At 42.9% G+C, this 13,362-nt stretch overlaps 1 protein-coding gene across 11 annotated transcripts; it reads left to right on the top strand.

Moving 5' to 3' along the window:
• Positions 1 to 446: 446 nt before the first annotated feature.
• LOC149303772 (uncharacterized) lies at positions 447 to 8,854 on the top strand. 11 transcript variants are annotated; one of them, XM_089480475.1, is made up of 7 exons: positions 447 to 1,394; positions 2,358 to 2,419; positions 2,759 to 2,828; positions 3,042 to 3,144; positions 3,522 to 3,701; positions 4,379 to 4,525; positions 8,477 to 8,854. In XM_089480475.1, exons 4-7 carry the CDS (start codon positions 3,067 to 3,069, stop codon positions 8,597 to 8,599), a joined length of 528 nt encoding a protein of 175 aa, XP_089336601.1. In that variant the 5' UTR covers positions 447 to 1,394; positions 2,358 to 2,419; positions 2,759 to 2,828; positions 3,042 to 3,066; the 3' UTR covers positions 8,600 to 8,854. The 11 variants fall into 11 exon arrangements, with proteins under 11 accessions (XP_089336601.1, XP_089336600.1, XP_089336607.1 ...); XM_089480477.1 differs by lacking the exon at positions 447 to 1,394 and adding an exon at positions 1,492 to 1,578; XM_089480474.1 differs by lacking the exon at positions 2,759 to 2,828.
• The last annotated feature ends 4,508 nt before the right edge of the window (positions 8,855 to 13,362 follow it).

Raw genomic sequence — 13,362 nt, 5'->3', positions numbered from 1 at the left:
GAGAGCAGCCGAGGCATTCTACGCGTGCGCTCCGCTCTGGGAGGGGCGCCACAAACTACAACTCCCAGAACCCCATAGCCTTGAGCCTCAGGCCATTAAAGCTCTGTCAAACCGGATTACTTCTCCAGTGTGGATGCAGACACATTGTTCACACTATGTTTCAACAATCAAGGGTGCGCCTTGTGGTTCTTGTGGATGCCTTCAAGTCGTTGCCGACTCCTGGCCACCCTGAAACTGGGCAAGTTTCTTCAGAGGGGTTTTTGCCATTGCCTTCCCCGTGGAGGCTGAGAGAGTGTGACTCGCCCAAGGTCACCCAGTTGAGTCCTGGTCCATCACTCAACCCATTGCACCACTATGGCTGCTTCCACACTGCACCCCTTTAAGCGCTGTAGCTCCATCCCACGCCATCCTGGGAGTTGTAGTTTTATAAGGGCTTTAGCCTTCTCTACCAAAGAGTGCGGGTGCCTCCCCAAAACTACAAATCCCAAGATTCTTAAGGATGGATGGAGCCATGATCGTGCCGATGTATCCTAAGAATTTTTTAAAAAACACATTCTCTCAATCAGTGTATCCTTTGCAACCCACGGTGCGCATGCGCCAATTTGTAAGGGTTATTTAGGACTGATAAGTACAGCGCGCATGCGCAGCATCTCGTTCAGCGGCGCGTCTCCTGCCGCCCTTCACAACTCGGACTGTGATTGGTTGGGACAAAGACCCAATCAATCGAGTTGATGAGCTTGTTGCTGGGTAGATTTGCCTCACGAAATGTTTCCATTTTATTTCGGATTGAGGGAAGGACAAAGGAAAAATAACAATTCAGGGTTACAGTTTAAAGGAAGAGAAACACATTGCATTTAGACACCGAGACTTATTAGCTAACAGTCGTCGATGCCGGCGAGGCGGGAGTGCCTTTAATCCTGTAGTCTATGGGCCAAAACACACCGCAGACATAATTCAGTTTGAGACCACTTTAACTGCCCTGGCTCAGTGCTAGGGAATCCTGGGAACTGTAGTTCATTATGGCACAAGAGCTCTCTGACAGAGAAGGCTAAACACCTCACAAAACTACATTTCCCAGAATTCCTTATCATTGAGCCAGGGCGTTTAAAGCGCTCTCAAACTGGATTATTTCCGCAGTGTGGTTCGGATTTAGATTGGGTTTCATTCCCCCTTCTATTATCCAAATGGAACATTCCAAGACGGACTCCATCAAGTGACGTCACTTCCAGTGCGAGCGCCGCATTTCCGGCGTGAACCAGAAATCCCCTCAGCATTGAGCCAGTGCGGCTAAAAGCGGTCTCTAAGATGGGCTCCGTCGTCGGTGACGTCACTTCCGGTGCCGGCGCCGCATTTTCGTCGGAAGCCAAAAGCAAGAAAGTGGAGCGTGCGTAAAGGTGAGGTTCAAAAGCGGGCTTTCGGTAGCACCACTTCCGGTTTACATGCGTCATTTCCGGGAACTGGTGCGGGCCAGTTGTCAAGGCAACCGCGTCGTTTTTGTTTACATCACGAAGTTGTTGAAAGCGGTGTCTCTCTCTCTCTATATATATATATATATTTCTTTTCCTTCATGGTTCATCGGTGAGAGGACGAGAGAGAGAATGAGAGGGACTGCGTCCACATTGGAGAAATAACCCGGTTTGGCACCTCTTTAATTTGTCTCCGCTCTGGGCCCACAACAAACTCCAACTCCCAGAATTCCATACCAAACAGCCAGACAAAGAGTCAAAACGGTGTCAAACCGGGTTATTTCCCCAGTGTGGACGCAAATATATCAGGAGGGAAGAGGGGGTGGAAAAAGGGAACTTTGAAGGTGGAAGGAGAAGGATTCTGTTCGGATGTAAAGATGTGGCACCTCTGAGACGCAAAACACGTTTTAGATGCACCTGAGGAAGTAGGCTGAAGCCTAGGAAAGCTCATGCTGCCAACTTCTTTCAGTTGGTGTCAAAGATGCTACCAAATCTCTCTACATACTAACTTTACAGACTGACATGGCAATGCCTTTGAAGAATCTCGTTGGTATTCATTAAATAGGAGTAGAAAAGTTCAGCATCTGAGGAAGGAAATTATAGGGGAAGTTGAAAATGAATCCTGAATGTTAATGAGAGTTATAGTCAAAGAGCTTTGGGACCTTAAGTTTTAACTAGCTTTAGTATAGTTGAGAGTTCTTTAAAATCGGTAGCACTTGAGTTTAGACATAGGAAAGTGCTGATGGGGCTTGACTATTAATGAGTAAGTCAAGGCTTTTTTGTTTAATTTAGCAGACTGTTGTTTCCTTTAGGACAGATTGATCTGTTAACTGCAGAAAGGGATAGGATTTTGGTCAGTAGTAACTTGAAATTACTCCTCTCTTTCTCCAGGTATTTTGACATCCATGGAGCCTCCAGGGGCTGAAGCCTAGTTCAGGAACTGAGGAATGGCAGTAAGTAGACTAAATCTGAAACCTTTGGGGGAGCATAGTGAACTCATCCTCATGATCCCAGTGGCTTTGTGGGTTCATTATTGGCAATTAGGGTGGATGAAAATGGGAACAGTCCACTATGGAGTTTAGCGCACAGTTAAAAAAACAGTTTACCTTTGCCCATTTGAATCCTAATTCGGACTGCATCTGGATATTATCATACACAAAATGCTGCCAGTGCAGCCCAGGTAACTTTCCTGGTTTTGAAAAGAGGCTGGCATGTGGCCCATGGGTCATAGTTTCCCCACTTGTAAAGTAGGGCACCCACTGTGCATCAGTATTCCTTCTCTTTCTTTGCAGACAAGCTGTCCCAATGCTCCTCTCCAGCCTGACTATAGGGAACAAACTGGATTTCAAGCTGTGTGATCAAGTACAAAGATTCTGGTGACCCCCCCCCCCCCCCAATATGAGTCCTAGAGTTATCTGAAGCCTAGCACTAAATATCTGTAACAAGTATTTTATGGACCAGTTCTGAAGCATATTCAGCAAGATTGCAGAATGTAGTGTAAGGCTGATTTGTCATGGTTGGGGTACTGTGCACTAGCTGTTTAAAGACCAGTTGTTCCATTTCAAATGTTTCCAGACCTTGCCATGTGGGAGCAGAATTGATGGTGATTCTTTCAATGAAGACAGGAATTGGATTGAATAATGTGTTGCTGTATGGAGATCCAAGAAAAGGAAGGCTGGTAATGCCTTACCTTCAACATTACTTTGAAGTATTACAGATGAGGTGTTATCATCAGTCAACAAGAACAGAGAACCAATAAGGGATCTGTGGCATTATTGGACTGATACCTCCAGTATTTCCCTGAATTTCTCTTTTAGAGATGCTACATAGCTGAAGAATGTGCTTCCTGTCCTTGCTGAAACATCCTCTTTTCATTTCTGTGGTATTTAATTGCTGTGCTGCATAATGTTAGAGACTGGACTTTAATGTAATAATAATAGTAATAGTTTTTATTTATATATATCCCGCCTCTCCATTCATGTAATTTTATACCCTTTCCTACTACTCTCCACTCTGAATTATCCCCTTCCCCTTTGGCTTTTGTTTGCCTTACAGACTCCATCGTTGAACCCTCCACCAGACCTCCCTTTTGCTGCCACTTTGTTCCTGCCCCTCCCTGCCATCGTTTTCTTGGTTGTTGGCTCCTACCTGCTACTCCTTGCCCTGGTTCTGGTCCTCCGTCAGTGTCTTCTGGTAACTCGGGGATTGGATGAAGACAGTTTAAAAGAGCAAAAAGTATTGAATTGTTTCAGAACTTGGAAAATATACTTTTGGGACTGAAGCTCCCCAAATCCCCTAACCACCCTTGGTGGCTGGCTGGAAAATTCTGGGAGTTACACTACAAAAAGATAACTTTTCCAAGCTCTGGGGGATTTTGATGTGGAATGATATACGAGCAGAGAGGTGGAAGACAGGGAGTCTTGGAGATGTCTCAGCAACATGGACACCATGAGTTGAAGCCACCTCAAAAGGCAGTTAATAACAACAACAACAACAAACAAGATTAGATCTGTGATTCCCATAGTATGTTACAGTAATGGTGTTCCCTTAAGTCTAGCAGCATATAATGGTATTGTAGTTCATTAGAGAGCATGTGCAAAGGAGTGCTAAATTTACCTTGCTAATGTTTAGGACAGTCCCTGCCTTTGCAGAAAATAACAGTATTACATGACAGTCCCCAAAGTATGTGGAAGAAAACACATTTCAACTCCCAATTTTCCATTGTCAGATTGCATTAGCCACCATCCATTGTTGCTGACCTGGCAAATCTGGATTACCTGCAGCATTTCAGTCCAAGAAATAAAGCATGAACGTTTGCATAAATAGGAGAGAGTAGAGATGCAAATACTTTCCCACTCAAACACCAAGTTGGGTGAACCAAGTTGGGTGTTTCTTTTCTTCTTGTTTCCTAGGCCAGAGGTCTTTGTGCCAATTGCTGTTCATGTGAAAAGAGGACTTGGCCAAACATGTGTGAATGTTGTATGGCTTGTGCAGAGTCATGTGACTGTGTGCTGCCCTCTCCAGCCCGCTGTCTGGATCGTTGCTGTTCCTGCACAAATGTGAGTCTCCCTGTTCAGTGTTTTCTCCCCAGCCTAACTGGCTAGTTCAGTGGTTCTCAAACAGTGGGGCAGGGCCTCCAGGAGAAGCAGAAGAGTTTCGCGGGCGGGCGGGTGAGATTTGAAGGCCCTCATCCTTTCTCCTCTTCCTCTTTCCAAATCTTTTTATGTGTAAAATTTACACATGTGTTGAGTTAAATTTTGAATTTACTTACATAAAACTGTTCTAATTTGAATATTATTATTTCCTTATAATATATTAAAATATCAATATACTGTATATGTATTTGCAAGTGAAAATATGCACACTAAATAAACAAAATGTTTTTATTCATATACTATGTCAAGTGGGGGAATGCAGCATCTGTATGTAGATGTACCACAGGACTGGTTGTTTGGAAGTATCAGTGGCCAGAGTTCCACAGGTTCAACAAACTATACTACAGTCTCATGTGGAAAGGGAGTCCATGCTTTAGTAGATGAAAATGTGGAGAGTGGCAGTGATCAGCCTTCATCCCCACTGGATCTAGTGGAAAGGTTTCTGATCTTTTTGTGGAGCAGTGGGGTTGAAAAAATAGAGGGACTAAGGAAAACAAGAGAGATTTTGCAGGTAGAATTCCATCTTAATTTTCTAAGGCTGCTCATGTGGTGGACCAACAGCATTTTCCCCCAGTGTGTAAGGGGTGCAGCCCATTACTTACAGCATTTTTCATTCCTGGAAATTGTTGTGGGCCACCAACTAGAACCTTGTGGACTGATATTGGTTCACAGACCACCACTTTGAGTAGCACTGTTCTGGAGTAGCAACAACTTACTGGAAGCTTTTATGTGATTGAGTCTGAGCTGGATGGAGTTACACTTCCCCTGAAATCTCAGGTTCATAGTTTGGGCATACTCTTGGACCCAGATGTGAGCCTGAAAGCTCATATTTCAGTGGTGACCAGGAATGTGTTTGCAGAGTTAAACTAATGTGGTAGCTGGGCCTGTTCCTTGATAAGTCAGATCTGGCTGTGGTGACACATGCTTAATTAGATTCCATTTGGATTAATGTAACACACTTTACATGGGTCTGCCTTTGGAAACTGTTCAGAAACTCCAGTGGGTCCAAAATGTTGCAGGCTAGCTACTGACATGGACTGGTTACAAGGTTTATTACCCATAGAAAGGTGGCAGACTAGGAGGGTCCCCATCTATTATGACAATGTTACTTTAACTGTTGGGGAAATTAGCTTAGCAAGAGGCTGAGTAACCTTAGCACCATTTCCACCTGTTTATACCAGTAATAACTGAGGAGAATGCCAGGTTTTGGGGTGAATTAAGAGGTTTTTATTTAGAAAATATGCAAAATGCAATCACACACAATAGCAGTTCACACTGCACACCATTCAGAGCTAAGCGAAATAGAAATATGGAAACTGGATAGCAGAGTTTGATGGATTTGCAGGGGAGTGATAATTACCTTTCTGATGAGTGCTGGGGTGTCTAAAACTAGGAGGTCTGAGGGTAGCACAGGTGCATACATGGAGGGCAGCCTGGGACAAATGTATGCATACTGTGAGCATGCCAAGAAAGCTGGAGTGGTTCAGAATGGGAGGTCTGAGAGCAACCCAGAACATAGAGCACAGAGATGTATGTTGGCTGTGTGCACAGAGGCTAGGTTCCTGGGACTAAGATTTATACCTAAAATCTAGTCCCGTGCAATGGGCTATCTTGGTAGGTAACAAAGACTAGATGTCCTTTCCCAGGAATCAACAGTGGGATTCCAGACTGGTTGATGGCTTTAATTTTGGAATTACAAAAACAGTGATTAGATCAGATATTCCCAGGATGGATGGACAGGGAAGTTTGGCTGGGAGGATTTAACACACCCATCTAGATTTGATTGTTCCATTACCTGGATGCACCCATGTCTTGGGACACACTCTTTTGATCTTGGGAACCTGACCTAGTATTCCTGAAAGGTCATCAATCTCTCAAAAACATGCTGTCTCCAGATATAAGATATGAAATATAGGGACCCAAAAATATGGCACCAGGTAGGCAGGGTGTGCTAACAGGTAATGAAATGTCATTGACATATTATTCCTAATCTGTTCAAAGTTGTTTATAGATATTGATACAAGTGACAGTGCAGGTTAACCATGTAAGTCTCACGCTGAAACAGCTTCACTGGCAGCTGGTCTATTTCTGACCAGAATTCAATGGGCTGGTTATGACCTTTAAAATCCTACACTATCTAGACTGTTTATCTAACTGTATCCCCCTTTTCTCCAACCATATCTCCCATGTCTCAATGGGGACATTTTTAAACGTGTTTCCCTCATATGAGCTGCCCAAGGGTCCCACCACCATCATAAATGCAGTTAGTGAGGACATAGGAGAGAATCCTTTCAATGACTATGGCACTCTCTCTTACAGGAAGTTCAGTTAGCCTCCTCCCTGCTCTCTTTCTGCCAGCTGCTTAAGAACTTTTTATTTAGGCAGGTCTTTGACTGATTTTAATCATTTTGCAGAGAGGTGTGTTTCTGTTTTTATTTTGTATGTTTTTAATTATAATTGAAATATGTTTTAACTATGTGTTTTTGCCAGAACCAGTGTTTATTTTTTTAAAAAAATATATATTTGTAATAGTATCTTTTTAGCTAAACTTTTATTTTAAATTTTGTAAGTTGCCTTGGGTCCCTTGGCAGGAGAAAAGTGAGATATACATCGAAAAAAATAAAATCCAGACACAATGATGTTAGATTTGGCTTTGGAAACAGTTCTATTTGGCATGTTGCCAAGAGACACAAACTTTATTATAGATTTTCACTATCTGAGAAGCAATTAGGTGGTACAGTAACGGATGCTTCTCAGATAGACTTCTTTCTTGGGAATAGATTCCCTACTCCAGTTAATACAGAAGTTGGCCTTGGAAGAAATCAGATATTGCAAACTTCTGTGACTACTTACTAGGGCTGTAATGTGACATTGAATCCCTGTCTTAAAAGAGGCCCTTTTCTCTCAGGAGAGAATACCTCTTCCATGGTCATGCCTGTTGCAATGCATTTGTGATCATCTTAAAAACAAAGAGGGATTTTGACCTCAAAGCAGTTGTTTTTAGGATAAGCACAGTTGTGAAACTTAATCAACTCACTAATAGACCAATTGTATGGGTTTTAACTGATGCACTAAAGTGGCACTCTTGTATTCACTTTGACAGGAGCAAGCATTAATTGAACACAACAGAGCAGAACACACATAGGACTGGGATGCACAATATCTTCAATTGGATGGCAGCCCTGAGACAGTAGAGAGTGACTGAGAAATGAGTTAATTTCTGGGTTGGAGAGCAGTTGGTCAAGCATGGCTAGGAAGAAAATGCACTATGAAAATACAGAGAAGATTGAGCTGTCTTCAAAGCAAAAACTGGGAATTGATTTTCTTCCCCTTCTGGGAGGCTCAAATTCTTCCTGCATGAATAATGAAAGCCAGCATGTTGTACATTAGGAATTATGAGGTCCCACTGATGAGATCACAAGTTACCTGAGTTGTTTCAGGGAAGGAGACTCTTTAAAACAGCAATGCGTATTTTTTTTAATTCGATCTAAAATCCTGCCTTAATCAAAATAATCTACAACAGTGAAGAAAAAGAGGGAGGGATCAGATGGGTCAGAAATGGAAGTGGGAAGACAGAGAAGGAAGACCTGCAGAAGGTGTTCCAGAGCAGGGGCATTCTTTTCACACACCCACTACACAGAAATCATGAAAGGAACGTGACCTCCATATTCAGACCTACCTTCAGAACTGCTCATATCCATCTATTTTTATTTATTTTAAAAAATATTTATCTCCCACGTTTCAGTAGTCTTGTATTAGTGATCTGTTGTTCCCAATCTGTTGAAGGTTCTTGATAGATAATGATACAAGTGATAGCGCAGGTTAACCATGTATGTATTCCTTTCTTTCCAACAGGGCTGGGAGCCAGGGACATGCTCCTTTCCTCGCTTGTGTCCTCTCTGTGACTGTGCCTGCACCTACCAGCCCCCGGACTGTCAGAACATCAACTGCATTTGTTTTGAGATCAAATTGCGTTAAGAGACTCCAAGCCTTAAAAAAAAAGATAGGGAAATGTGACTCTTCCTCAGGGCTGTAGGTTGCCATGAGGATCTCTTCATATAAGTGGTGGACATGTAGAATGGGCATTGGCTCAGGCTGGCAAAATCAAGTATCCCAATGCAAGGAAGACTTCTTTTTTCTGTTGATTTTTTACTGCTGTCATTTTTATAATATGTGTTTGATATTATTGTTTTTATAAGAATTGCTGCATTTTATAATAAAGCAAATTACACAGCTCCTGTGTTTGTCTTTAATAGAGATGAAATGGAGGGCATTTGCTGCAGTGAGGAATTCAGTTGCTAGATTTGGGGAAAAGTTTAAGCACTTGCACACACTTTTCTTGGACAACAAAATGAAATGTTGCATGTTTCAGGGAGAGCTGAAAGAGACTAAGATGATATTATAATGCCTATGATTCTTTAAAAAAATATCTCCCATTTGTCTTTCAGTGAGCAAAAGCTTTCTTCTATAGTCATTCACTGCAGCATTTTTTTCCAGGCACAGGAAATCATGCTTCCTGCTACCTGAAAGTCTTGATATATGTGGCAAGTTATCAGTGGCATAAGTGAGCACTGAACTCTCTTGAAGAACTAGACTTGAACTTTCATATATAGGAGTCAAGGTGGCAAATAATGTAGGATGTAATTGTCTTGTATATCTATATATGTTTTAAAATTTAAACAAATTCCAGATATAGGTGGGTTACAGACCGCCCATTTGGGGCGGGCTGTACCTGCCCCTTTCCCCGGTGTATCGGGGCCTCAGCTGCCAGAACAGCAGCTGCTGAGGCCCCAATCTGCCGCTTTTCAGGCTGCGGGGAAGCGGCAAAACGCCGCTTCCCCACAGCCTGAAAAGGGGTGTCCATGGGGCTTCAAGCCCCAAGGACACCCCGCGGCGGCAGGGAGGAGGAGAAAGGGGCCACTTGGCCCCTTTCTCCCTTGCTTTGCTGGGCGTAGCCGTCTGAAGGCTGTGCCCAGCGACGCAAAGCAGTGCCGCAAACCAGGAAGGAGCTCCGAAATGGAGCTCCTTCCTGGTCCGCGCTAAGGGTGCACTAGGCGCCCTGGCGCGGAGCGAGGACGTCACGTCCGCGCCGCCCCATATAGAGGCGGCTGTGACGTCCTCATGGCGGCGGCCGTCTGGAATGGCCGCTGTCATTTTTTACGCATGGAGCGCGTATTAGGGTTAGGGAGGTGCGGAAGCACCGCACCTCCCTAACCCTAGTACACGCTCTGCGCGTACTTTAATGGCGGTGTGTAACCCGCCAAAGTTACTAGTTAGGAGAGGGAAAAAAATCTCAATTTTTTAATTGTATGTATATTCCATCTTCTCTCCTTCCCTTGCTTGAATTAGTCATTCTTCTGTCCTCCCACAAAATGTAAGGGAAATAGATTTAAGGGATAGATGATCACCAGTGAACAGTGCTTTGAAGGAGGCTTCTTCAGCCTCTTGACGGAAACTTTACTATGTTACTCTGCCTATCTATAAACATTATCTGGGTCTTAATGTTTCCCTTTAGAAGTGAACACCTCTCAAAAATACTGAGTTTTCTCAGTCATATACAGTTGGCCCTCCACATTTGTGGTTTTGAATTTTATGGATTTGATTCTTTGTGGGTTTGATTAATATTGTCTCTCTAGGGATCTCTAAGTCTTCCAGTGCAGCTCTGCCAGACGTTGTGTTGGAAAACATACAGTTGTGTTGGAAAACCCCTAGAGGTTCCTAGAGAAGACATTTCTCTAGGTGCTTATAGGTCGCCCAGCAGGATTTTGTGATCAGCGTTTGGCAAATGTTGATCATAGAGAGTTGCACTGTAGAACCTGAGATCCCAGACAGGTGTTCTCTTAGGTAAAAAGAATAGTGTTTTTTTATTTGCAGTTTTTCCACATTTATGGGGGTCCTTCACCCCTAAGTCCAGCAGATGTGGATGAGCCACTGTAATCTTTGTGTCTTTGCTGTATTTTTACCAAAAATTGACCTACTAATCAAGTAGTCTTGTGTCATAGCAATGAGCCAGAAAGCCCTGAGCTTTTGTCCATGCAAAAAATCCCTAAGAGCATACTTTGCATGTCTGTGACTACAAGATGCAGACCCTTATATTGTTCAGGTGGCCAGATCAAGGAAAGAGCCACATTTGTCACAATCTTATTAGTCCAACTAAGGCCTGTTACAGACTGCCAAAATAAAGCTGCTTTGGGTCTCTTTGGAAGTATGCTGTTTAAACAATGCATGGGTCCTACGAGTCTGGAGGTTGTGCCAAAGCCACACTCCATTCCTAAGCACTGGAGTGCAGCTTTAGTGCAGCTTCCGGATTCTTAGGATGCATGCATCATTTAAACAGCATACCTCCAAAGAGACCCAAAGCAGCTTTATCTTGGCAGTCTGTAACAGGCCTAAGACTTCTAGAAAGATCAGAAGTAGGGACATACGCATCTAAAAATTCATCTGTTGATTTTGTCACCTCCACATCCTTCCACAAGTTCCAACCAAGGAACAGAGATCACTGTCTCCTTGACTCAGGCATGTGGTTAAAGAAAGATCTGCATAACATGAGGGTGAGGATTACTCACAAATGGCTCTGGATGACCATGGAAAGCAATGAACAAGTGCAAAGAAGTGATGCAGGGGGGCGAGAGGAGAGTCATTATGGAATCTGTGCTGTTAGTTGGATTATAGGATCATCTTCCAAGCAGCTAATCTAACTGAGCCTATATATTTCTGCTCAGAGCATCCCTTAACACCCAAGAAAAGAAACAGGTTAATCAGCTTTCATATTGGCACCAGCCCAGATAGCACTAATTTAAAATCATCAGGTTAGGTAAAGAGAACTTTATGCCAACAAGAGTTAAACTGGCATGCGGTCTATGCTCCCATTTTAAAAAAAACATTGATTTTACTGTAGATGTCAAGACATACCCCACTATTTTATTTTCCCTATCTACCCTCCTAAAGAATGGTATAGAGGTAGCACTGAATAATGTGGGAAACTTAGACGGTTTTCAGCCAGAGAATCACCAAAGTTCTGGTGCCCCACCAAACTACCATTCCCAGAATTACATATCATTGAGCCATGGCAGTTAAAGTGGTGCCAAACCAGATTATTTCTGCAGTGTGGATGCAACGTCTGTCACCTTTTGCTTTGTTTCTGTTCTTACCCATTTTAGAGTTTCATCTGTCATCCAATAAGGCTTTTCTTTTCTCTTTGGCTACAGATAGTAGTGTGTTGGGGTTTTTTTGGGGGGGGAGGGTGTTTGTTTTTTGCTTTCTTCCCTGAGACTGTCCCTGGTTTTAGGACAGAGTTCTAGCGATTCCCAGTCAGTTAGGCTTAGTAGTGCAAATCTGTCCTTACATGGTCTTTAGAATCTACAGGGATGTCCTTCAGGTTATATTTTGGCATGGTGATAAATTTAGTGTACTTGTTTTTTAAACTTGAGCTTTACTCTATTAGCTACTTATGACCTGTGCTACAATCTATTCCTGGTCTTGTTTTTGCAAAGAGAATGGAGCTACTCCATCTTCTGCTTCCAGTTATATAATGTATTTGATTTCTGTATTGGTCATTTAGTGATGTCAATGTGTGCAGTCATCTCACTCTTTGGTTACCTCAAGAATGTGTCTGCCGTAGACAAACTGGTGGCCTCACAAACTTCAATAAGTTGCTCTCTGACTTCATTTCTTGAGCCTAGACCAGATTATCCTACTTACATGGTTCTGCTCTGTTAATTACTTTTGCATTCCAATCATTTATATCTATCTTGAGTCTACTCAAGGCTAAGTAGATTGAAGATGAATATCAAAATTGATATGCAGACTCCTAGGTAAATTTTCTCTGTCAACCTCAGCAAATGTGATAACTAATTTCACTCAACCTGTGTGTGTGTTTCTGACTTATGGCAACACTAAGGCAAACCTATCATGGGATTTCTTGGCAAGATTTGTTCCGAGGAAGTTTGTCATTGCTTTCCCTGAGGCTGAGAGAGTGTGACTTGCCCAGGGTCACTGAGTGGGTTTCATGGCTGCGCAGAGAATCAAACCCTGGTCTTCAACACTCGATCCACAATACTCTCCTTACACAATGTACCACATTGTAGGTGGTAGATTATAACAATCTATGATCTATGTTTCGTTGCAACATGTTTATTGGCATTTCTATTTCTATTATGGCCAATATGGAATAAAATTGGATTAGATATAGCACCTGACATGCATTGGCTGGTGCTTTAACAGCTACAACCCTAAAGGGAATGTTATGCTAATAGTTTTCATACACCTGTTTAGCTGTGGTTGTAGATGGCATCAAGGTGTTAAAGTTAGCAAGAGATTGGCTACCTGCCCAAAATGAGATTGCTGCTTTATTTTGGACACATAGCCTAGTAGAGAGCGGGAGTCTGGACCTTGGGTGAACCAGCTTCATTACTAGGCTGAGTAGGTTAATACATGATTAGGTGCAGGTATGAGGTATGCATAAACACCTGTAATTAACAAAGCCAGTGTGGTGCAGTGGTTTAATTGTTGGACTACAATTCTGAAGACCAGGGTTCAAAGCCTGGCTCTGCTATGGAAACCCACTGGGTGACTGCGGGCAAGTCACACTCTCATAGCTTCTGAGGAGGGTAATCGCAAACCCCCTCTGAAGAAATTGTCACAAGAAAACCCCATCATAGGTTTGCCTTAGGGTTGCCATAAGTCGGAAACGAAGGCACACAACAACCACAACAAATATTTGTAGAGTTGGCCACAATATG

Source organism: Sceloporus occidentalis, unplaced genomic scaffold (genome assembly GCF_023333645.1).
Source record: "Sceloporus occidentalis isolate IW3139 unplaced genomic scaffold, rSceOcc1.0.p SCAF_14, whole genome shotgun sequence".
Lineage (NCBI taxonomy): Eukaryota > Metazoa > Chordata > Lepidosauria > Squamata > Phrynosomatidae > Sceloporus > Sceloporus occidentalis.
Note: the sequence above shows the minus strand (reverse complement) of the source record. Positions and strands in the feature narration are given on the sequence as shown.

Bases quoted from the DNA above. Each gene is read 5' to 3' on its own strand.
- LOC149303772 (XM_089480473.1), top strand. From the start codon at position 2,980: ATGGTTGGGGTACTGTGCACTAGCTGTTTAAAGACCAGTTGTTCCATT. The intron at 3,660-4,378 runs GTAACTCGGGGA...CTTGTTTCCTAG, and splicing joins TCCTCCGTCAGTGTCTTCTG to GCCAGAGGTCTTTGTGCCAA. The intron at 4,526-8,476 runs GTGAGTCTCCCT...TCTTTCCAACAG, and splicing joins GTTGCTGTTCCTGCACAAAT to GGCTGGGAGCCAGGGACATG.